Here is a 26,798-nt window from a genome sequence, read left to right as displayed (position 1 = left end):
AAGCATAGTAGCTTGCTTAATTTAAATATAAATAAAAGATAAAATGCTGAAGGGGTAACTGGTATTAGAATACATTGTAACACAGGGACACCAAGCTGACAGGGGTGAAACTGCAGTAATTCAATGACCACTAAGGACTTGGGATGAAAGCTTGGTGCCTACCTTCTTTGCAGTAAGGTCCTTCATAGGCTGAGTTGGTACAATCACAGGAGTAACCATTATACTTCTCCACACATTTACCTCCATTATGGCACAGATTACCATAACTGCTGCAATGTCCTGGACATCCAGGTTTAACACCAGGTGTCATTTTAGCTCTCTCTTCAAGGTCAAGTTTCTGTCCATTTAAGTGTAGGGATCGAATGCATCCCAAAAAGCCCTTTTGTCTGGAAGCTGTTCCACCTGGAAAAGAGAGAAAGAAATACATGAATTCATTGGTGAGCCTGCATAGTAACCAAAGCCAAATCCAATCCGGAGGTACAAACATGAATCCAGAAGTATTAGAAAATATTATCTATTATATATCAGTGAATGCAGTAGCAAAAGATGACAGATGGACGGCCATGGAAACTAAAGGTCTCTACTTGTCTTTATGAAAGGACTAAAAAGCTGCATGTGACACTTTCTTGTTGCCATTATTCTATCTCCTGCCTTATCTACTGCCCTGTCTGGTATTTGAACTGAAAATTCATTGGAAAAAAAGATTTGCTTGTTTATTGTATGTCTGCATATCATCTGATACATGAGAAACCCAAAACTAAAATGCTTTTTTTTCTTATTTGTTGCCATAGAACAGAGTATAAATAACACCCTGATCCCAACAGCAGGTGAGTTACATGCTGATGAGTCCAGATAGCAGGGATGAATCATGTTCAGCACCAGGCCTGCTGGCTGAAGGGAAATTACTTGAGTCAGAATCTTTGCATGATTGCCCAACCTGATGTTGCATGTGAATGTTTGTTATAGGCAAGAAACATGAATTGAGGTCACAGTTGTGTTATTTATTACAATTGTTAAGCATAATTGCATTTCTTCCTGAAGACCAGATCTATGTGAGGATCTCTGCAAGAGAGCAGCTCAGTCTCTGAAAGCTTCTAATATGCCCAATCAAATTGCTAACAGTGTTAGACACTTCTTCCATAACAGGTGGTGTCTGAGAATTACAATAATAATGATGATTGTTAAGAGTAATTTGTGAAAATATTGCCATTTTTATTAATGTTGGCTTTGTTTAGCAGTTGCCAAGGTTTTGCATTTGAAGATACTGCAATTTTGATTGCTGCTTAGAACTCTAATTCTGTTTCAGGAGTTATGAGCATTAGTAGGCTCTGAAATCCTAGAATTTTGGTGATTCTCCTGCAAAAGTATGAAAGATGCTATCTTTCCAAATTATTCTTCTGTAGACGTTGATTCTGTATCAAAGTGCATGAGATAAAAGATTATGTCTTTTGAGAAGTCCTTGCAGAAGACCATCTGTTTGGGTTTTTTTTTTTCCCAAATTGTTTAATTAAAAGAAAACTTCTGCAAAATAAGAGAATGAAGCAATGGTTTGAAAAGCAATCTCACCAAATTCCTATTCTTCTGCACATTTTCCTTTCTGGTACACTAACAGCAGAAATACTAGATTTGAATCGGGGTAATTGAACTATTAATAGTATATTTAAGAAAGGTATATTTAATCCTAATTTTGTGCTGACTTTCTTACAGAAACATACTTTTAAATTCCTCTTTAGCCAGCAATTCTTTTCAGGTGAGAAATGTTAGCTTTATTTTTTTAAAGGATTTCTGGACATAAGAATTGAGCCTCCTGCATTTTCTGCACTGTACTCACACAATTCTTTTGAGATTTTGCTCCAAAACCAAACACACCATACGCAATTTTCAGTAATATAGAAACAAAAAGAAATTTTACTCTGTTTTCTTTTGCATGGGAGGTAACCACAAATATTGTAAGGACAAACGACAGCTCCCTCTCCCTCTTGCCTCTTCTCTCTGCACACATACAAATCCCAGCTCTAACATCTAACAAATGAGTACAAACTATTGCTAACTGCTCCACAGATATCATGCTTATTGCACAACCTGTATTCTTAATGCTCTCTAAGGCACTTTGGAAAGTCATGTAAAGGAAGTTTTTCACTACTCTCCTCTTGTAATGTCTGGATATATAGAGCTTAAGAGATGTCTGTGTGAGTCTAGATGCAATATTGATTAAGTAAATCTGTTTATCATTTCTTCAATTAGCTAGATCTAATCTTCAAATACTTTCCTGTGGATAACAGAAAAATTGAAAACAAAGAAACAAAACTCATCTCCAGTAGGCTTTGTAGATTCTTCTTTTAATAGGCCTGACAATTTCATGGACATGACCTAAATGTTTTATTCAGGAAAACAGATTTTAGGGTAAGCCTTGGGACCACAAGTAACAAGGTTAGGGTGTTCTTTGCTGAGTGGAGGTGACAGTCAAATGAGCCATGCTGTTTTCAGCAAGGTATTTATGTGGCTGAATTTTGCTGGGAAGCATTGGGGCAAGGAAAAAGTATTTGAGAGAAGGGAGCAAGAAACTCACAACTGAGCACTCAATATAGCTTGGTGACACCCTTGGTTAAATAATTAAGATTATATCAATTAATCGAGGCTTTTATTCAAAAAACAAAGCACTTTTTGTTGGTAAGAACTGGACTAAGGAAGCTGAAATGGCATAGGGAAGTATTAGAACGTTCTTGCTTTATGTAATTGATACAAAGAAAAGGAAAGGGCATGGGAGAATGAGACTTATAATTATTGTTATGCAGGAGTAGAAGTACTTGTTATTATATTCCTCAGAAGACATCCAAGTCACACTTGTTAGCCTCAAACTAAAAGTTGTACAGAGCAGTCAGGATACATAAGTAGTTAAGCATTAGTTCCTCCTCCTGGCCTCCAAAATATCTGGAGTGTCTACAGATTCATTTAAAAACACCAACAATAAATAAACCCCGCCTCCTCTTTTTCACTCCTTCCTTTTCTCTGTCTCCCAGAAAAGTTCCTCTGATGCCAACTCTGCAGTTATGTTGCCTTTATACTGTCTACAACAGAGAAGATTCATCCAAGGATTCCTCAATCCCTTGCTCCCAAGACAAAACCAGAAATCCAAACACTGAATTTTGCCAGTCTCCTTAACAAACCAAATGAATAGCACAAAAACTTCTACTTAAGGCCTTATGCAGCAAATTAACTTCTTAGGATTTGCATTCTGGTTCTCTATTTTACCAATCTGAGTGTAAATCCTGTTCTCAAAGCAGTCTGTGAGGACCATCCTTCCCCTCCCTACACTGGAGTGCTACGGTCATGCCTTCTCCTCTAGTTTACACAGAGCTTCCTCTCAAACATTACCATGAGGAGATGAGGACACACCTCCACCAGGACCACAGGAGACAGCTGCACTATCCAAAAGTGTGACACTTGTTTTGAATGCTGGAACTGACTGCCCATTGAAAGGAATGATTTTTGCCTGTCCTGGCAGAGCAGGTATGTGCCAAATTTCCCTGTTGCTGAGCAGTTTGGTGCAGCTGATTTCATCTAGTTTGTATGTTTGTTGGGGGTATGCACCTTCTAATGTAATTTTTTAAAAAATTAACAGAAGAAACATAGCCAGGTGCAAGAATATCCATCTTAAGGATTATAAAGCAGCCTAACGCAGCTAGATATCCAAAACCCACTTAAAAAAAAAAAAAAAAAAAAAAAAAAAAAAAAAAAAAAGAAGGGGAGAAATGGTTTTCTAACTCTTTTAGGCTGCTTTAAAATCGAAGCTTGGTTTGTTTTAAAGAGTACTAGCAATGAAAAGTCATTTCTCCCTTCCCCTTTGCACACACAGAAAGCTACCACAGAAGCCTGCCACACATTCCATGTGTGCCAATGTCAGCCTCAAGCAGACTGTCTTAAAGTTACTGCAAGAAGTGTAGCCACAGAAAAACTCCTTCTTACTACATAGATAAATACATAAGTGCCCAGTGAGTCAATTACAAATGTAACACAACAACCAGTCATAAAAACATTATGTAATCTAAACTTTCATCTCTTACTGACTGCAGAACTTTTTCTCCATAACAGAGAGAAACCACATTTGGATACAGTCAAATATTTATAGGAAGCGATGGAACAAAGCAAGAATTGGCAATTTGAATCCTGTCACATTGTGTTGCTATGGATGAGGAGATAAAAGGAGAGGGATTAGATTTGAACACCTCCATTTTTTACTCCCCTGCTTTTGGTTTTCTCTCCAGGCAAATCCCATAAGAAGGTAGCCATTTTCTGTAGGTTATTTTGTAAGAAATCATCACTGCAGTTGATTCCTGGGAACATCAGGCAATGACAGTTTCTTACACATGCTATGTGATGTGCTGTCCCCCAAAGACTGATGTGCAGGGCAGACATCATGTCAGCAAGATGCAAGAACAGCTGAGACCATTGAATCAAACACAGAAAGGTGGCAATGCAAGATGGCAGGTCAGAACTGCATGGAGATCAGGTGCTATGGCAAGAAATGACACCCAAAATCCATCATTTCTGTGAATACAACTAGTTTAAGCAAATGGGAAGAAAGATCTGATTCTCAGCTCTATTAGCTCTTTTTATAAAATATCAATGTATAAGAGACTTTGGAGTAAACAGAAAGCCCTGTGTGAGGGCATCTTTCCAGGATATGTAAAGCTTGTATGAACTTCTCTATTACCAGCTTCAAAATGGAAGTATTTTTGGGTGTGCAGATATTGGATTACAGCTACTTTATGCTTATCAAGGCCAGAAGTGAGTGAAGAAGCTTCCTGGTAGATAGTGCTGTTAATCCAAGTAATGTAATGTGAAGACATGCCTGACATGAAGAAGCGGCTTAAGAACATTATACACACCCATGGTTTACATCTAAGTACACAGAGCAAGATGAAAATTGATTTTCACCCTAGCAATGACCCAGACAGGTTTAAATTCAAGAACATACATAACTCAAAATTAGCATAGGGATAATGTAAGTCATGGTGAGACTCTCAGGTTCTGCTGTAGTCTCTGAACACCAGCATTACTCTGCTGGAATATGTAGCCATGACATCCAAACACTGAGTTCACTGTCATATATCAATTAATATCCCTCTGAGCCAACTAAAGTTCACATTTTTCATAGTTTCAGGACACGTCTTTGCTCTTGTTCACACTCCATCAATGTTTTCTCCACCTAAAAGGACTGGACAGCTATGATACAGTTTGGTTTGGTTTCTTATGGAAGGGAGTATTTGCTCACGTGTGGTACATTTTTATCTCTGAATGAAGTCTTTTTAATTTCTTGCCCAAAATTGAAAGAGAATATTATGTTCCCCCATCTTTGAAGAAAACTGGTAGGGTAAATAAGAGAGAAACACCACCAAGGGCTCCACTCAGGAAGATGGAAATGTGAATTCATCCCTTACTGGACATAAAAGAATCTACACAAATAAAAAAGAAATCCTCTCTGTGCTTAGTAATTGGAAAATCTTAAGCTAATGGCTAAATCTCCTAAAAAACACAAGTCAGTCAATATCAAGATAAACTTCCAAGGAAAGTCAGGGCTTTTTTACTTCCACCCTTACAAAGTATTTCAGGCTGGTTAAGTCCCTCACAGAGTATCAATATTGCTGGGTCAGGAGTAAATGAAGCACAGCTCCACAACTGCCTGCAACTGACTGTTCTGATAACATTGCTGGAAAAAGCTTTTTTTCAACTTTCTTTACCATAAATCACATAAAGTAAAAAGTCTGTTTGACAAGCCAATGTTTAAAAAACACAACAAACTAACATAAAACCCCATGAATTATATCATTCTATTACATACAGTACCAAATGTATCTATCTGGTTTTTTAGTTAAGAAGGAAAAATCTGGCCAAAAAAGAAGTAAATAATTTGTACATAAAATGGGCAGAAAAATTTGATCAGGAATTAATCGGTCCAAATTAGAAAAGCTTCTTTAAAATTATATTATATGTCAACTGCCCTTGTAGTCAATCTTTACAAATGTCCAAATTTATTTTATATGTATCATCTACTGTGTATAACTGCCTAAAAGGAAAAGACTCAAAACCAGCTCACGCATACTGCATATAGGCTGATGTCTCTGAAGTAACAGAAAAATAATTGTAGTTTGAAAGCTACAGTGGATCTCCATTCGATCATTGTCATAATGTTGTGTGATGCTAATATAGTTCCTTCATACCAAAGAATCAATAAATCCTTCCAGAAGATAAATAAACTTAATTAAATTTTGAGCCTTATTTATGAGCTATACTAAATATTTTAATTGATTCTGGAGAACAATCAAGGGGGAAAAAAAAAAAGTTATATCTCAATGACTAGCTACCTCCAGTGTGGAAATAAAGTTCCATGTTTAAAAGAAATGAAATAGGGAGATTCAATTAAAAAAATACTTGGAACATTTCTAAAATAGCAAATCACATCAGTTATATAGATTATTAATTAAAAGTGTGCATACTAATTGTGGAAACCCCTTAATCACTGTCGGTATGTGGAATGCTGTAGAAACAAATATATTGTGGATTACATGAGGGAGCAGGGAGTAATACTATGTGCTGCTGCTCTGTTCCGTTTTACAATGTTGTTTATGCATTTATTTTTCATACGGGATAAAATTCAATCTGCGTGGTTCAGGTACTTAATTAGTTGCCTGCAATTAGAGGCTGATATGAGATTTTCAATAGAGACAAATTGTGCCACATCTGTGTATCACTGGACCTCTGCCACCTTTCCCTGGAACACCCAGGGGCAAACAGTCTGAGAATGCACTAAGTCTGACTGCACTAAGGAAAACTCAGGAAGTCATGGACACTTTTAGCCTTCAGTAAGGTAGAGCTAAGGACCAAAATGCACCCCTAAAAACCTTTTTTTTCAGGGTTCAGGGTAAAAGTGTGGATGGGAAAGTGAAAATGCGTTCTATTTAGCAGGCAGTGAGAACTTTTCACCCCTTGGTAGGTGTAAAGTAACTATTAATGTAAATATTAAGTAAAACCAGAAAAAAAAATGTTGGAATTGGTCCAACTTGTTCCTCAAAGCAGGACTACCTTCAGGTGAGGTACAGAGTCACTTCTCCACCAAGACCAACAGGACCTTTTCTGCACAGCTGCTACCTCCCCACAGAATCCCCAGCTTGTACAGATGCATGATGCTCATTTGCCTCAGGTGTAAGGCTTTGTGCTTCTTTTTGGTGACAAGGTTCCTCTTAGAACATTTCTCTGCTGAGGTCCTTAGCTACCACAGACTTCCATGATGCAACTCATTGATATGTCACTTTAAAACTACTGTGAAGTTCACTTAGGTAGCCCCTTTATTTTGGTGAGGGAGAGAGGGAAACTTATGGGAAGATACTGCTTTTCAGATGTGAGATGGTAAGCAGCTGATATCTGACATATCTGACAAATGACATGATAAATCCTCCATTTTTACTCCTTTAAAAAGACAACCAAAAATCGCAAATGGCTAAACATGAAATTCATTCTTGTTTTCTAACTGGAGGCAGTACCTTGGGCTAGATGTCTCTGAGGTCTCCAAGGTGTCTAGCAGCCCAACCCTACTGCCTCTAGGCCTGGTCTCCTGTGGAACAGGTTCTTAGGATGATCTTGGAGTTCAGAAAGAAGTGAATAGCAGCATGCTTCATATCAGAAAACAGAAAACTTGCACTTTGATAGTCTTAAGCCTCCCTTCTGCAAGTTCTTCCATGGACTTGCCTCCAGCTGAGTCTATCAGAGATCATTTTAGTATAAATCAACAGCTATGTGGGAAGGACTCCTGGCCATTGATGCAGATATATCTATTAACAGATTCATTCCTTACATTCAGAGCCCAGTAATTATTGCACATATACACTAGGAAAAAACAAATCAAATAATTACCCCAAAATCTTTTTAAATCAAAGGGTGTGGATACACAGTCAAACTTTATAAATTGAATTGACAGACTGAGGCTTGATACAGCATTTCAGTTAAGCAAAAGAATGCATTTTAAGGAAAGAATCAGTAGTTACTTGAGTGGCCCTGAATAAGAGGCAGATTACATCCCACTCCATCACTGAGTGATTTACTCAAAAAGACAGCATTTGAGTATAGGAAACAGAGAAGTCCCTTTGTAACCCCTTGTACTTATATTATCAAATACAAGCTGGTCCCAATCTAGTTTTCAGTTGGAAGGTAGAGAAACCAACTGTATGCAAACAGAGATAATTTCCTCCTCTTTGAAAGACTACCTTCAATTAAAATAACTGCATTTGCTTTGATTGTTTTCATCATTCTCTCACACATACACACTATGGCCAAACAAGAGTTTCAGCAGCCATAATTGAAGGAATAGACTTTAAGATCATACTGTCATCAGGGCAGAAACTTATATAAAGAATTTGTGTCTTTCACATTGTATCTATAAAGAGAGATCACTTTTCTTACAGCGAATTACACAGCCAGTGCTGCACATGAATAAATAGTATGAGTTCTTGGTTTAATTTATGTTACCTGTGCAGCAATGGAAGAAGAGAAAGCAAAATCAGGTCACCACATGCAAACTCAGTGGTGAAAGAACAGCATTAACAAGGTATTGACATAGTAATATTGTGCACCTCTACAGAATTAAATGGCTCCTACCTACAAATAGCTGGCTGTTGAGCTGCAAGCGGAAGTGTCCCTCAGCAGGTGCCTCCAGGACCTTCTTGGGGAGGTTGTCCACCTGGAGAGAGGTTTGCTTGAGGTTCCTCTCTGCTCGGACATAGTGCCACTGGTTGTCATTCAGTGCTCTGGGAGACTCCACAGTGGCTTCTGTGGGGCCATTCCCAACATCTATGGAGAAGGTGATCTCTTTGGGGGCTGGAACAGATAAACAGATGTGAAGAGGAAGTGAAGGTCTGAATTAAATCATAGTTTTGACATCTGGAAAATTTGAATTAACACAGGATCCAATAGCTTTTATGTCACCAAACAGTATAGCTTCATTTACCTCCTATCTTTTACACAGCAGCTTATACATAAATCTAAGCCTGCAGCCTCACTGTTTGATCCCTGCTGGCATTATGCTTGGCTGTGGGTATCCATCTTCGTTGTTACAACAATTACAGTGCTCTAGACATAGTAGCTTACTTTGTTTACAAGTAAAAGTGCATGCTGTACAGAAGTTACACTATGGTAACACAAGATTTTGGACAAATAATGCTAAGAGGGGTGAAAAGAAAGAAGGAGCTCTTTCTGAATAAATTTTTCAAATTGCATGTACTTTAACAGCAACAGAACTTGGCTGCACATGGTAGGAAAGAATCCTACAAGCATTCATTGGCTTGACTTAAGCCTGACCTGGGAAACAAGGAAAATCAGATGAGCAAAACTAGTTCATTGTTGATTCTAAACTAAAGAGGCCTTTGTAACACATGTCCAGAGATAGCAAGGCTTCTAGAAACAGAACAATAATTGGAAAACAACAGCCACATATAAGAGTCCATCTTGCTCTGCTGGAAGCCTGAAAGGCAACAGAACATTTAACATCCTTATTACTGATTATTTTTCCTCTTCCTAAAATGCTAAATGCACCAGAAAGACCAAGTCCACAGACTGCACAACCAGAAGGTTGTGGATTGAAAATTCATAGAAACCTGTTATTTCAAGCCCAACAAATTGGATTGGTCTGGTTTTGCAAGCTGCTTCTTAGATAGTTAAGATAGAAAACACTCCACAGGGATAGACAAAGATCTATTCTGAGCCCCTGCATCTGCTAAAAGGCTGTTTCCCTTCGAAGCAGCTGGTTTGTGGAGCTTCCTTGATACAAGGCCTTTAGGCTGCAAATTCCATCTGGCAGCAAGAAACACAACACCAACTACTAATGAGAAGCTTGAGTTTACAAGACAAGACTTTTCCCAAACTTTTAATTAACCCATTTCTCCAGGAGTACAGCTTTAACACTCACACAAAAGATTTTACTAAATGATCCTTCAAGTTGGCTTTGGTGTTTGATATATTTGATATCAAAATCATAATAATATTTCTGTATCTCTGAGGATAAAATTTAGTACATTGAAGTATGGCCATGTTGGACTTGAATGTGCAATTAACAGTAAATCATACCTCATTACCTTGTGATAATGCACCACAACATCTATCATTTGTTTAATGGATCGAAGGGCCTTAGGGCCCTGTTTTATTAATTTTGATGTTGGGGTTATTATAACCGTATTATAAAATGCATGGCACTCTGTTTTTCCCAAGCTTGACAGAATTTGGAATACAGAAATCACATTTCATGTGAAAGCCATGGCACCTTTTTGTCACTAATAAATATTTGAAGTCATCAGAATGGTAGTGAGCTATAACCTCACTAATTAAGCTTCCTGTTACTCTCCTTTATATACTGAATAGCAATTATACTGCAGTCACTTACTAGATATTGAAGTATTCAAGGCCCATTACAACTGTGACTGAATTATCCTGCCCTAGCATCCTGTTCTTCATAGACTCTCACCTTGGAGCTGTACCATACACACTGAGTTCCTCTGAAACACCAGAGCTGCATCAGATTGCATATCTCATAGAATCACAGAAAGGTTTGGATTGGAAGAGACCTTTAAGGGTCATCTACTTCAACCCTCTGCAGAGCTCCTAACACAGAAATAATAGTAAAAATTGGAGTGATAGTATTAAATTTTTCATCTCTCAACCAAAATGACCATCTATGGGTACATTTAGCCCGTGGCTTTTTCTCGAAAAGAGAAAAAAAAAATGATATCAGTGTTGAAAAAATAAATTCAGTCACCCATTTGTTTAAGAAAGATAAAACCAGGTATAAAAGATTAATTGTAATGACCAAGGCTATACAGGGAATATTCTGACAGGAGAGGCACATAAGTCTAAATTACTAAGTCATTATGTCTTCATCTTCTCCTCTTCAGGCACTTCCAACCATCTCAACAAAGAAGAAAACACGACCTTCCAACTTCCCTGCACCTGTCAAATGGGAAAAATATGCCACGATCTTTCAACAGTGAAACTTACAGCTTATTTCAACTCGTATGAAGTCTTTCATCCCCAGATTTTCCAAGAACACCCCAGAAACAGCAGTAGTTTTGAAGAAGAAGGAGATGTCTGCGCTGACCTCGGCGTGGAAGGTGGGGAAGTGCAGGCTGGAGGCCTCGGTGTTGAAGGAAGCAGCATTCCAGAACTGCCCTGCAAACACAGCCCCCTTCTCTATAGTTAATTGGCACAGGACAGCAGCTGCGAGCTGCGTGTGGAAAGTCCCCTTTCATCAGATAAATACAGGGTTTTAAATAAACACAAAAAACCCTCAAAACAAAACAAAAACCAAAATAAAAATCCCAAACAAACCACAATAAAAAAGAGGGAACATTCTGTACCTATGGAAATTGAGAAGAGCTGGTACTCACTGTCTCCATAACAACGCAAAGGCCCGATTTTCCAAGCAGCCTCAGAATTTGATCTGTTTGTGTCAGTGATCACTATCTGAGTTACAGGCAAATGGTCTTTGAAAGCAAGGAGGCCGGTATCATTTGTCCTGGATTATAACAAACAAACAGAAAGAGACAGGTTAACCACAGACAAAATCCCCCGCCTTCTTATGCAGAGCAATACTGGAAAGTGCTTACTTAAAAATGTAAAGTCTTTTGAAGAATTACCCAGAAGACTTGAGACTGGTACACACTGCTGAAGATAGACAGGTGCATGTGTGAACCCTGTGCTCACAGACCCCTGCAGAAGTATTTGGATACATGATGATGTCTAGTGAGGACTGTAACTGCCTTTCAGCTGTGCAGAACAATCATGAACCAAGGGAAAGTGCTGCCATTCTGCCTGATGGGCACTGATGTAAACTGGGTTCTCAGCAGGATGAATTTGATGTGGAGCAGCTCTACGTCCAGGTTTGCATTCCTGTTAGGTTAGCTGGAGACAGATAATGGCACTTCTGCTGGCTTCAGGCTTTATCTGAGCAGGCAGAGGAGACACAATACCTGATGCAGCAAACTGTTAGCATGAGGCAGCCAGACAGGACCTGATCCAGTCCCAAGATGGCTGGGACACAACTGACTCAGCATTCTGCAAAGATGGTTGAACTGGCAGAGAGAGCTTGTGTGGAATCAGCCCCGTGCATTAGGGGTCTGTGGAAATCTGAGTTCAGCCACTAACATGCCTAAGGCCAACTGACTGCATCTGCAAAAGACACTCTTTTGGTACCAGCTGTGACCAACTTACACATGGTTGCTATAAAGGAAGAAAAGAGAAAGAAAGCTTGATCCTAAAGGATCATTTCTTTGTTCCTTCTTGGAGTGTGCTGGGCAAATTGTACTCCAAATGCAGAACAGTTTTTCCTGGCTGCTCTCTGGTCCCTAAGCAGCATCAGTGGCTGTGACTCTGGCAGGGTTTACAGACATGAATTTGTGCCATTGTACTTCAGGAACTGAACCTCAGGCATCCAACTCTGACCTGACCAGAGCCAAACTGCTCTTTCAAGGTATTTCTCTATCAACTGATTAAAGAGGGGCAAGTGCTACTGTCTTTTATCTTAATAGTGATGAGTTTATTTCTTCTCCTGGCTCTTTATCTCAGGATTGAGGTCTACTGTGCACCTGGGCACATAAGCCTTCATGGAGCTAAATCTCAATAGTTTTGGAGAAAAGGATTCAAACCTCTGCATGATCCAGCAATCTGTGTGCAGGGTCTGGACTCAACTCACCTCTCTGCTCAGAGGTGAAGGACTACATGCTGCACAGGAGGATGACAACAATGATCATATCCAAAATGCCAATACTTCCAAATTTTCACCCACTGCTTTTTCTGGCAGGTATGACACAAAGCCTCAGGAAATGGATACCACTTTTTGGGTGATACCACTGCTAGACAGCCTGACATGCCAGGCAAGATTCCAGACTACCTACCTGCTGCTCATAACACCACCTTCCAGAAATGTACCTCTCATTATAATCCCAGCTGTGGGAAGGGACAAACGACTTCAGGAAAGAAAAAATAATCAGGGTGAGCACTGCAGCTGTGGTCTGACACAGTCTCAGGTGTTTGCTTGGCTAAGTGCTCTACTCTGATTGATGTCAGAAAAAATAGAAAGTGTATTTTTATCTTTTTTATAAAGGCCGCATGCATTTAATTTATTTTTCATTGTTTCTAATTGCATGCAGCACAGTTAATTGTCTCATAATTCCATGGGGAAAAGGAGAGTTACCCTCTAAAACCCTACCATTTTTTTCTTGCTTCAGTGAGTTTCTGAAATGCAGATAATTGCAGACAAAGTGCAGCAAGATGAAATTCCAACACACAAGGCAGAGTGATGCCTTCAATACAGACTCAGAAGGAAAACCACCATGTATGATACAAATATACATGGTCTCCAAATCTCTTCACAGAGGTGTCTCATAGCTCATTGTACCAATCTGAAAGTTAGTGTAAGTGCTCTCAAGAGGAGATGAAATAGTTCTTACAAAGCTGAACTATTTGACTGTTCCTTAAGAAGATCATTAAATAGGACATTCAGCAGGTGAAGGGAAGAAGAGCAGGCTGAATGAATGAAAGGTAGAAAGATGCCCAGAAAGAGGACATAAAATATGCAATATACACACTAATAACTAAACTAGTATTTATTTTAAAATTTAAAAAAATTCACAAAAATAGTTAGGATTTTTCTAGCAAAATTATTTTCATTTAAAAAATAGTGCAGGCATTTTACAGTATTGTAATCGGCATTAAAAAAAAATCAGTACCTTCCTACAGCTACCACTGAACATACATAAAAAAAGAATAAATTAAATGGTGACATTTTCAAGATATCTGTTCCACATCTCTGAAAACTGTGTTACTTATTAGTATTCTGTTATATTGCATGAAGTTCTTTGATATCAAATTTTATGACTGAGTTTTCACTAGTTATATGCCAGACTCACACAGATATTTAACAGCATAGCTCAACTGTGAGAAAGAAAAACATTCTAGATCTAATAAAAATCTTCACTTTTATATAAATGCCTTGAAAACTCACTCAAGTTTCTCTTGAAACTCAAAAAGCACATTTTATGTATTTTATTCTCTCACACATGGAAAAAAATACATGTGTTAAGAATATTTATTCTCATACAAGCACATACTGGAACAAACCTATGAGAAAAAGATTCTACTTTTCAGATAATGTGTTAGTGACACGAACAACAGTTACTGTTGCAGTTTATTATTATCTCATGGGGGGTAATCAATTTTTTTGGTGAAAAGTCAACACCTAAGATATTTTAGATAAGAAAAGCAGAAAAGAGATGGGAAGAAACTATGCAGGACCTCATGGGAGCTAAAGTGTGTCTTAATTTCCTGATATTCTTTAAGCTGACTCTATTTCAGATTTATTTTTTACAAACCAACATGATTCCTCTTCTCTTTACATGGTACACCATGGCAACCTCTCAAATATATTATACTGTGCCTCAGAGAGGAGCAAGAGGGCTTCATGTACCTATACAACAATTTCCTGGCGGAACTATAGTGGCACTAAAAAATATAAATATTCGAAAATTTGGACAAAACATTTGGAATTTTGCCTGAAGGCAGCTTGGGGAGCACTGTTAATGAACTACAGTTTTCAAATAAAAAGTGTTATTTTCTGATAGAAAGCATCTGCACTATGATGTGTACATACATACTTTTGTCTTTTAAACAAATATAAAACTTTTGTTAGAGTCATTTTTTCTGTTTTGTTAGTTCATTATTTTTGCATTTTTTGCCAAAGCTGGTGTTTACTTATATTTATTTTAACTTAGCAGTTCACCTACATTTGATACTGGATTATATTTGTTTTTCCATAGATGCTTCTCTGGTTAGCCAGAACCAGTAATTTATTTCTCTTAGCAGGTTTCACACAGCACTCCATGGCCATGTCACTGAGAATTAAGGGAGGGTCCTGCCTTAAGGAGAGTCTGGGGGAGATAATGCTACTTGGCCAGGAATGTAAATTAAGCCCTGATTTCACAAAAATTAAAGCAGGTTTTATCCTTTTCCTGAAAAGAGCCCTGTACATGCAGAAAACACCACAAGTAAATTAATAAACTTGGGAAGTTTATTGCTTGCCTGACCTGGCACTCAATTCAGCACAAATTCAGATGAACATCTCAGTGTTTTTCAGAGGGTGGAAGGCACCCACAATGAACAGATGTTTTTCTGAGCTCTTTGTATAAAAGGGTAGTATCAGCCTATACTTCCCACAGGCAAAACCAAACCAAATCCAATAATGTCGTTTAAATTAAATCACTAAAATATTTCTAGTTGTGAGTATTAAATACAGTTGGGTGTCAACTATTTATCCATTTCTGAAGATTAATGCCTGTATCAACTCAAAGCACTTCCTCAAAAAGCTGACTCATGTTACAAATCAAAGAAAAGCTCTAAATATGGGGAGAGAGGGGCAAAGGAAAAAAAAATTCACTGCAAATTCAGCAATGATAAAGTTAGCGCAGCAAGTTACTTTAACATGTAGCCCAGGCAGTCTTACCTGTAAATGACAATTAAGTGTTCTGATGGTAACACATTGAGATTCTTCTTCTTTCTCCTGGCTAGTAATAAAATCATATTTACAAAATTTCACTCTATGGTAACCTAATAGTGTCAGCTGTCAGATTGGTTATCTGTTAAAAATAAATAAATAAATTTGTAGCTGTTTCTTTATTTTTTCTAACAGATGGTAGAGTGGCAGTGCCATTAAATATAATTTTTTCTCATATGATCCCATATTGGTACGTTTTCTTCTTATTCATTAATGAAAACTCTGGTGGTGTCTGAGCCTCAGTAGCTCTGATATTCAGTAGAGATTTTCATGAATACATTTAGGGAAAAGAATAGCATCATCAGATGTCAGTGAAGTGGAATGGGTCAGTGAAACAGGCTTCCACCAGAAAGGTTTTGGGTCCTGTGTAAGACACATTATTACCAATCCAAAGGAATTCATTGTAACTGCTATCTTACCCACTAGCTGTATCCAAAAATCCTTTACTGGGTACAATAACATGGAATCATGATAAAGAAAAAAGCCAGCAGGAGAAGGGGACAGATGTAATAGATGAAGGCAAGATGCAGTGGCTAAATTTTGCTGAATTAGAGAAGCAGTACAAAGAAAGAGTTTGGTAATGATAGTAATGAACTGGTTCCTGACACCTCACTCAGGGCCTGCTACAGTCAGCTCTCTGCAGGCAGCTTTTCTAGTTTGTTGACAAATGCAGTCATGGAGGCAGATATCCAAGACAGCTCTATACAGGCCAGGTCACCTCTGGCAGGGTTTATTTATGAGCTCCAGGCTCTGTGGAGCTGCCTGCGTTGCTGCTGGGGGAATGGATTCAGTGTGGGATGGTGGCTGAGCAAACAAAACCTGTCAAATCTGGGCTTGTCAGTGGCTGGGCTTCTCTGCCCTCCTCTCCTCAGCCCTTCCAGGTTTAGCATCCTGGCTCTGGCACAGCTTTGCACAAATATAGCTCATCCAAAGAGGACTTCATTAATTTCCACAGGGCTTTGCTCCTTCTTGAACAAAGCTGGATATAACCAATGTATCTCTTGGAGCCAAAGTGGGTCTGAAACATGCATATCCCTTTTTTTCTTCCCCTTCTTTTCATATCCTGTGGTTTTTTTGTTGCTTGCAGTACATAAAAGGCATGATAAAGAGGTGAATTTGTGTTACTTTGGAAATGGGAAGACTCAAAGGTTTAGCTCCCCAGTGAAGAATGCTGTTCTGGAAGAAAAAAAGAGGAGCTGTTCTGGAAGAAAAAAAGAGGATATTCCTATAATTTGAATAATAAGGATGGAGAACAGAAAGAAAAGGATGGCCAATCAGCTATTGTCTAGAAACAACTCTGCCTAAAACACTCTGCTGAGATGCCTGAACTTCCTGCACAAATTCTATAGATGCTGTTCTTGCTGTACAACATAAAAAGCAGTCAGTAAGAAACAGGTTTGGTTTGATGATTTGCTTCAATCAAGCGTTTGCATTTGGAGTGGAAAATACACTCCAGACAGAGACACAAAAATAGCAAACAGACTTCAGGACAGTCATGTGCCACCCTGGCATAAGGTTCCTCCCATTTAAGTGAAAGGACTGGTGAGCAGCAAGACTTTCATCACCAAGGCAAGAGAGTTTTGCTTGAGATGAAAGACAGTGTGGGAGCGGTAACTGATGATCCAAAAATGTCAAGAATGGACTGAAGATAACACAACCTTGTCTGCATTTCAGAAATGCTTCACTCTTTAAAGCAGTTTAACACCTTTGACCAATAATGCCTCCACCAAGAACACACCTTCTGTTAGAAATAAGGCATTATTGCTGAAAGACTATTGCTTTGAACCTAAGTACTCCATTCTCCAGCAAATCCCATGAAGATGCTTCACTACTCTGCAGTGACAGAATTTGCTGTCATCATACTGCAGAGTTTGGAAGTGTGGTGAGGAGGTGGGAGGAAAAAGATAGATTTCACAGGATCAGCAGAAGTTGAAAAATACAAAAGCCTTCCCCATACAGCATGCAATCAATTATTTTCCTGTTCACCTGGCCAGCATAATTCCAGAAGGACTAACTTCATGTCATGTCAAGTAAGAACCCAGAGACAGCAGCTGGCTCAGGTGTCTGATTAGATATCATTTCCAAGTCAGTATGCCTACAAGTGCATCTTGTGTTCTGCCAAACACCTGGCTCAGGACTTCTTTCAGGGCTGTCACCTTGTTTTCTATTTCTGAGTTTGTGCTTTTTTTTTTTTTTTGGGGGGGGGGGGGGGGGGGATGTTTGTTTGTTGTATTTTCTTCCTGTTCTAATCAAACAATAGCTTCTTCTGCACACCAGCCATAGCCCAGGGAAACCAAACCAAAGCAAAATCCTAAGCTTGCCTCCCTTCCACAATGATGCCCCAGCTATTCTGGTGAGTTCCTGCTTCAGAGATGCAGTGAGCTGCCTGATTTATCTAAAAGGAGTGAAAATTATTTCCTGGTTTTCCGCTCTGCAGCACCCATTTTATTTCATGCTAAGGCAAATAAATGCATCTACTGCTGTCTTGCTACTTCCAGCATAATGTATGGCAGGTTAAAGTCACAGTTCAGATCTCAGCAGGTTTCAGATTCAAATGGTCATTATATATCAGGAGGTCAGTGTTCTAGCAGAGAAACACAAAAGTAATCTTCAAGAGGCATGAAATTTCTTATGTTTAGAAACTCTTTGAAAAGGTCACAGGTTTTTTTAGCTTTTAAAAAGGCAACCTGCAATTCAGAATTGCAGACCAAAGTCCAAATTTTAAATGGATTAAAAGTCAAATCAAAATACCTGGAGTCTCAAACCAACAAATAGTAGGCAGTTTAGCAGAGGAAACTTCTATGCATATCCTGTTATTATAATGAAATTAGAGGAAGCAAGTAGCTCTGTGAGCTGCCAAGATAATGAAGCATGATTTCCAACATGTCTCTCCCATGAGGATTTTCCAAAATCTAATAAAATTGCAAGCTTCCTCAACTTCCTTCTTGTGGGTTTTAATTGGCTTTTTCCCCTCAGCCTGGCATAAATTTTCATAGAACGTGTACTTTCTAATACTTCTGAGATTTCTCCTTCTCCACTGAAGATGTCTGATGTGTGTCTGCTTCTTCAAAGTCATCGGGTGTGTGGGGGGAATGGAGATAAACACCCACAGTATAACTCACTTAGGTATAATTTCCTTAGGAGACTCAGCTGAACCATTATGAAACTGCATTTAGCTTTCACCTTGCATTGTACAACTTAGTGATGCCCTGTCCTGCAATCTCAGACTTTACTTTCAAAGCTCTGCCAGAGGAAAACTCGGCTCTGCTTGAGTAGCAGCTCAGTGAAAAGTGAAATGTGGATTATGAGCAGAGCCAAGTACCAGTAAGAACTGACACTTCTGATGCTAATTTGCAAACCAAAGTGCTTCTGATAACCAAACATTAAAAAAAAGACAGATTAACATGCACAGCCGGGCCTTTCTATACAAATCGATACAAATCACATTCATAAATGAACATTTACATAAAGATCCTCCCCAAGAAATCCCCTTACAGCTATGATTTTTGAAAGTGAATACTAACTCCAAGGATAAAAAGGGTCCAACCAAATAATCAGGCTGTCTGGAAAGCAACCAAAAAACTCAACAAGTACACTGACAATTCATTTCAGATTATTATTATTTTTTTAATTGAGACCCCTTATAGTTCCTGTCTGCTTAATTCTCTTTTAAGTGGATGTTTCACAGGGATAATTTGGACACTATTTCAAACATGTTACAGGAAGACATTTCTTGTCTGCTTCTATTACTTGTAATTTCTGACCTACTCAAGGTTAAAATATACATATTAAAAAAAAAAAAAAAGGACAGCAGTCCTATCAATGAATGATCCAGAAGGCAGAGAAAGTGCAGAACAGTTTTCACATGCATTTTTACAGTGTTTCAAATAACACTTTTAACAACACTCAGCCGCATTTCTGTTCCCTCCAGCACAAGTATGGAATTAACTGGAAAGCTCTCAGATGCTGGAGTCTCTGAAAGTGGAGAGAACAGGAGAAGGTTGTGAGGTGGCCCTTACAGATCCATGTAACATTGGTTCACCACCCTCTGGGTCCAAACCCTAGGAAGTCTTTGAATACTTCAAGCTGTTAAATCTAAAAGCTTCCAATGGGGAATGAACCAAAACAGAGAAGCCAAAGAAAGTCTTTCCACTGACTTCAAAAAGCTTGGGACCCAATGTAAAAGACAGTTAAGGAACAAACAGACACACTGATTCATAAAAAAAAAACCCAAGTCTTTTTGATAGCAGAGGTTTCTTGTTCTTTAGCTGGCTGTACCTGAATTTTACTGTCTATGTCTAGATTTTCTGCTCTGTATACCCATGTATCAACCTTCATACAATGCTACAGTTGCATCAGTGGAATTTTTTAAACAAAGTGACTGGATTTGGCCTTCAACAGCAAAGATTTTCTGAAAACAACCATCCCAGCAACCTGTTTCAGTCAGCTATCTTCTCTTTGGTTCAAATAAGAAATTAAAGTCAAAATCTGAAGTCCATAGTCTTTCATTCTCATTTGATCATACTCAACTCATTCAAGCTTTCTAAGCTGTGAATCAGGAAAAGATTTAAGACTTCTTGTTCTACTTCCTAACCCCAGCTCTCACACAGACACTACTATACATGTTAAAATTATTACCATTCTTCTCTATCTGCGTCACAGTTGCAAAAATATCTCATATCCAGACAACTTTCTTCAAGTCCACATGCACACTGTTGAATGCCTGGAAGAGATCCTCCCCAGTAAAGATGCTTTTCATTGGCACGGCCAACCCACCAAGCAAATGGCATTCCATCTGGATGAAAAGGAAAGAGAGGGGGAAAAATTGAAAAGAGAAAAAGAGAGAGAAAAAGAACTTGATAAGCAAATTGGATTCTCCTGAGAAGGAAAAAGAGAATGGAGGTGGACATGTTAAATAACACTGAAGGAAAAGATGAAAACTATAGACAAAGTAACAAACTATACACTCTGTCCAAATTCCATCTTTAAAAAATACATGTTAAGAAAGCAGCAGCTTTATGGTAATCCTGTTTGGTTTGAGGAGCAGATGTTTTCTCCATAGGGCTCATGTGCCAGTCGCCAAGGAGAACTTTGGGGCTTTCAGCTGCACAGACTTTTGACATCCAAACCCAACACCAGTGTTTGCACCAGCTTTGTCTGGTGCTTTTATGTGATGCTAGGGGCCATCACATAAAATGGGATTTTATGTCACTTTTATGTCACTCAAGGGACCAGAAAACAATTCTTATGCCATAACTCACGCTGCACAGATGTCTTGAACCACCCAGTATTGGCCAAGGACCTGTTGAAGTGTCTGCCCATTAGGAAGGAGACTCTAGCTCTTAGGCCAAGATTTTTCACCTTAAGACTCCAATATAAAGAACAAAAATCTTCAGAAATAACATGCAAACTGAGCTATGACCTTGGGCTTAATAAAGTTCTCAAAACTACGACCAAAACTTGTATTGGTTTCTTAGGGAGCAGGCCAAAAGATTTTTATGTGCTCTCCAAAGATGAAATTTGCAAATGCAAAGCTCCGTAAGATAGTGAAACATCTTAGATTAAGGATTCAGGCAGGAGGAAAGTGGGGAAAAAATTTTCCTACTTGGGATTTAATTTGTCTCTGTGCTTATTTTCTATTTACAGGACCTCTAAGATCTGTGTATTTATACAAACCTAAATAGTTTTTGTTTAAATTTCACAAGCTGTTATACATCAATCACGATATATTAACAGTCAGATACAGTAAGCAGATTGAGATGTAATGAAATCCATTAACATTTTGCTAAGACTAACTTTGTCTTCCCGCTCAGAGAACTTTATCATTGACTTCTTAATCCTGAAATCAAGAAATGTAATCAGTTATACATACAGGTGAATAGAAAAAATTTAGTAAAATTGACATATCAAGACTTTTTGATCAAAGGAGCTTGGAAAAATAAACTGCGCTGCTAATGTAGAAAAATATACAAATTTATTCTTCTGCTCTACTAACATTATTATCAGACAGTGTTCCTCATTATACAAAGCAAGAAAGTCTAAAATATGAAAAGCAATCAAGGTTAACTGTAGAGTGTAAGGGACTAATTAAAATGAGTTTTAGAATCACTTGGCAAAATTAATTCAGATTTGTTTTCCTTCTAAGCTTAGACTGCTGAACTGTAAATTCATGAAAAAGGGAAAATAATAATAGGAAGAGTAACTCCATTCTCACAATACCAACAATTAAGACATGACGAGCTGGAACAATACCCTGTGGTCCTCATTAGAAAAACACAATTCAAGAACATCTAAGGATTCATCTTACAAATACGGGCACACTCATTGTAGGTCTCCTATTATTATCAACACATTTATGTTTCCTTTTGTGTTTTTTTCTTTTCAGCTGATTTTCTTGCAGATTTGATTGCTGCAGCCAGTGAAACCAGTCTATAGTACCAGGAAAGTACTCGGTAAAGCTTATAATAGTGATAATTGAATAAAAGGGTAATTTGTCTAGGAATTGAACTAGATATTATACAGAAATGCTTAATCTAATGCAAAAAATGCCCATTCTGGAAAAAAAATATTTAGATGAAGATAAATCCTTCAGGCCATCAGCAAATAATGGTATTCATTATTCAAATTCAACTTGTGTCAGATTCTTTTGGCAGAAATAATTATATACTTAAACATAACAGTGAACTAAGCAATCATTCACAGGAATTAAGAATAAGTAGTTTTCTGATGTCTTTTTCAGATCTGCTGCTACTTTTTTTATCGAGCAATACACCAAGCAAACACATACACATTCAGATTTATGATATAGACTGGGGAACTGGTAAAAGCAACACATTTACAACCAAATTAAATACACTGCTAAAAACCAGTACATTCAACATTATAAAGAACAATAGATTGTCCAGGGAACAGACTATTAAAAAACCACTGCCTTTAAAAAAAATTCTATTTATTAAGCAGAGTTCTGCCACCCTTTATTCACGATGAGCAGATTTTTTCCATAACTATCCCCTTAGAAATCAATTGTAATACAAGGAAAATAACGCCTTGATTCTTCAAATTTCATTTCCACATGCTTAATTCTTAACACATGAGAAATCACAGAGCTATTCAGCAAAGCTCTTAAATCTAAGGTACTCTAGAAGGCATTTGAAGTGTTTAGGAATTCCTGAGACATATATTGTATGTGATATACATGTAATACTGAAGTAATGCAACATTTTACTAGCAATCCAAATCAATCTACCACAAGTTCTTTACAGAAAGTTTACACCACTGTATCTTGGCAGAGCTAGAGAGTGCCTTGCATTGAGATTGAGTTTGGCCAAGAGATGTTTTTAAGATTCTTTCTTCTAAGCCTGTAGACTTGTTGCAATATCTACACTTTTTTAGTCATGGGATTCTAATGATTTTCAAAACATTATCAATTATCCACCATCTCAAAATTAATTTACTTCCTTTCTGTGTTGAAGCCACAAACTAAGTCAATGACTTTCATCAAGGAGTTAACACAGCCCCATGAATATTTACACATTTCTGTAGAATTCCACTTTAAAATTTGTAAGCCAAAGAGTTCACTAAATAAGTGCTACTAATACTTCATTTTGTGCTTACGTTGCATCTGTTAACACATTTAGTCCAAAAGGTAATCAAAGCCTAATGCACAAAATATTATTTTTCATAATTTTTTGTCTGTTTGGAACTGAAAATAAATCCACTATAATAAATTTAAGATTGTCTCTGAACTTCATAATGTAGTTCTGAAGGAGAATATGTGTGAAAAAAGTCCCAAAACAAAACAAAGCAAGTAAGCTCCAGGTGTCTGAATTCACCAGTAAAAATAATGAAAAATATGTACTGCATGAAGGATTCAAGCAGACAGCATTTTGTGTCAGATCAAGTACTGCTGTTCATTCACACTGCCAGGCACCGACTGCAGAAAGCAAGGTTGGCAGAGGTCTGCTGAAAGAAAAGAATAAGGGGTTTCATCTTCAGCTGATCAGCTTGATGTTTCCCTCTCCCTGTCTCCATCAGATGGTCCTTTGGAGTCTATTGAGCTATTCAACAGCTCCTGCACGTATGTATTTGAATAGCCAAGTAAGAACGTGGAAACCCTGGCATATGCAGTACTGAAACATGTGGGCAAGAATTCAGTTTTTCTATAGCCAGCAAGACAGAGAGAGTAAGCTCCTTTCAGATTGTCAGTTCTTCAGCAGATCTCCAGCACCTGCTCTATAAATTCACTTAACTCTTCGTGGTTTGTTCTCTGTATGAAATCTGTTTCAGCAAAAGCAAGGCTGGCACTGACTGCACTGCTCATAAGCACAGAGGCTGAGGACTATCAAGAGAATAGCAGACACACAGAGGTTGTTTCCAGAGATCTTTAGAAGACACAGATTGAGATCAAATTCCCCTGCAATGCGTATCTGGCTCTTCTAATGACAAGAATGGCTGAATATGTATTCGGTGTCCCTCTGCCAGCTTACAAGAAAATGTCTGTCCTCTCCTCTTAATTCTTCCTTGTACTGACAGTTCTCTCATTTTCTGCATTAGAAAGCATTGACTTTGCTAGCAATACAAGTTATTTCTAAAGGTTTTAGGCTGGCTCATGTTCTCAATGGCAGAGAATTTTTAAAAAAAATTATTTGTACAGGCACTCAGAAGCTGAAGGAGGGGGAGAAGCAGCATATTCCAACAGTTTTTAGGACTAAACTAATATTTACATAAATCCCAAGCAACTTTTGTGGACTCAGTTTAACTTTATACAGGCAGAAATTCTTAACACTGGCTCTCATGCTTTACAGCATGGGTTAAAAAAATCATGCATTTTTAACAGTATTAAACAATATATTTGTCAAGCTCTGTCTGCATCATTTGTCAGATGCCTCTTGTTATTGCAACAAACAAGAAAGGAATATAACAAGATAAATTGTTAAATGCTTGTGCATAAACCTAAAGTCTGATCCAGTATTCACATCCCCTAGCACAGGTAAGGTTTTTGGGGCACCCAAGTTATTAAAACAGGTCAGTTAAAGGTCTTTCCACCATTACAGCACATCAGCAAGTAATTAAGTAATTGCTTTTAAAAAAAAAAAGAACAGACAAAAAAGACATACACACAAAACCAAAGAAAAAACAAAAACCTAAATAAACAACCATGAAGCAGCATTTGACTTCATCTCTTCTTCTTATGCAGAGAAACTGCATCTCCCTCTCTCTGGAGCAGCTGTTATTGCATTGTGCTCTTTTATTCCTGGAGTTTTTAAGATATTCTCACAGATCAGAATAGGCAGAAAAAAGGTAAATAAACATGGACCTTTGCTTCTCTAGATTTAATAGGAGGCTAATGAGCATGACTGCTGAGCTGTGAATGACAGAGTTGTGCCATTGCACATTTATGGTGCTTCAATAAAAGCAGAATCATCATCAACCTGTAGAGAGACAGATTTGAGGATGTTCATAAGGGTTTCAGACCCAAACACTTTTACATTCTGAGGAAGGCTGAATTTTCATCCAAACTTAAATTTTATGCCTCATGAATGTCTCTGCTGAAGGTCAAAGAAGGCTGAAAATATTAAAAGTACTTCCATTCTCCTGCCAGCTCAGACTGGATTGCTTTCTCAATAAATTTCTGGCCAAGTGACAAGCTTCCTGAAAGATGCAAATGGTATTCCAGTCAGCAACAGAAACTATGGGAACACCTGAAGACATGCAGGTTAGGAAGAAAAAGCTACAAGAACAACCCAAAAAGAAAAATGCAGAGGATTACAGGGTTTAGGGATAAATGACAAAAAAGAGAAAAGATCAGCTTTGAATACTCTGGATTTTTGATGAAGATGGACTGGATAGCCTTCCCTGTTGAAATGAAGAAAAACCATGATCTTATTTCCTTTATCTCCTGCATTCCATCTCGAATTCACTTCAAACTTCTTGCTTTCAACTCCATTTCTTCTTCCGTATTCCCCATTTTCCCTGTTTAGCCCAATTTGTCAAGGTAAATTCAGACAAACAAGTTATTCATTGCCTTAACAAATAGACCTAAGAGACTGATGCATGTCCTGCCACATCCTTACTCTGCTGGGACCAGAACCATTCATGGTCTGGATTCAATTTTAAGTGAACAATGACCATGAATAAGCCATGGTGGGCTCCAACATCACTCTGCCTGAGACAGAGGAGCAGGCCCTGCTCTGAAGATTGACTGGACTTCTTCCTTATATCATAGGTATAGCCAGGAAGAATAATGGCAGTAAGATGATATCATCATTTGTTGTCCTCACACTGCTCATTCAGCTCCTGTGTGTTCATTCTCATCCTCTTTCACCAGTACCATCTCACCTATTTCCACTGGAAGTCCATCTCCTGTGGTGGCTCAGTGCAGTGCCTCAGTTTTTCTACAAAAATAATGGGAGTTAACAGTAGCGATTGCTGAATTAATGGATTAATAAACAGAAGACAAGCCAGATGATGCCATTCCAGTTCTTTTGAAAATGGCATGGAGTACTGAAGGGTCAGACATTATTAAGACTTAGGTTCTGCACATCTTTCTTTATTTCTATAGTTATGCTTCACAGAAACCATCTTCAGCAGAGCAGTGCTCCTCAGTGGCTCTCCATAGCCTGAGGAAGGCAAGAGGAGTGACATTCACAGCCACCAGTGCAACCAGTGACCCAGCCTGGTCTCTCAACATTCCACTAAAGTCCCACACAGTTTATATTATGAGCACTGCTTGTGGTGGCCTGGCTTTAGATCACCATATACCACATGGAATGGAGGAAAGCATGGAAGAGATGAGTGGGTTTGTAAGTTTAGACAGATAATATCCTCTTCTTCAGAGCTTTAAAGTCTTTTACAATGGATGTAAAAGGGATAAAGGGTAAGAAGAAACTACTGAACTAATGCACCTTATAAACTACTGTAAGATGAGAAGAGTTGTTTATCAGAGTAGTTGTTGTTCATGATTGCTATTTAAGCTTTCATAGAGGAAAGCAATTTCAGAGCCTAGAAATAATATTGTAGAGGACAGAGGGGGATATTTGAAGCATCAAAGACTATGAATGGTGCATCAAACCTTAAACTAACCATTTCACCACAAGAAAATTTGGTTTTCAACTATTATTCATGGAAATGCTGAAGTGAGACAGGAGTTTTTACAGAACTGTAAAAACTACATTATGAGCAGCTGTTCCAGAAAAGACTGCCAGGAGGA

General features: G+C 38.1%; 1 protein-coding gene across 1 annotated transcript in view; it reads right to left on the bottom strand.

The window, feature by feature from the left end:
• CNTNAP5 (contactin associated protein family member 5) overlaps window positions 1-26,798 on the bottom strand; it is a 264,807-nt gene that overhangs the window by 32,133 nt on the left and 205,876 nt on the right. Inside the window, exons 14-18 of the mRNA XM_071746754.1 lie at window positions 20,228-20,384; window positions 11,430-11,557; window positions 11,041-11,211; window positions 8,653-8,871; window positions 163-402 (exon numbers count right to left, since the gene is read on the bottom strand). Coding sequence (XP_071602855.1) covers window positions 163-402; window positions 8,653-8,871; window positions 11,041-11,211; window positions 11,430-11,557; window positions 20,228-20,384 — 915 coding nt within the window. The remainder of the gene's footprint in view (window positions 1-162; window positions 403-8,652; window positions 8,872-11,040; window positions 11,212-11,429; window positions 11,558-20,227; window positions 20,385-26,798) is intronic.

Source organism: Heliangelus exortis, chromosome 6, assembly GCF_036169615.1.
Source record: "Heliangelus exortis chromosome 6, bHelExo1.hap1, whole genome shotgun sequence".
In the NCBI taxonomy this organism is placed as follows: domain Eukaryota; kingdom Metazoa; phylum Chordata; class Aves; order Apodiformes; family Trochilidae; genus Heliangelus; species Heliangelus exortis.
This window is presented reverse-complemented; position numbering and strand designations above follow the sequence as displayed.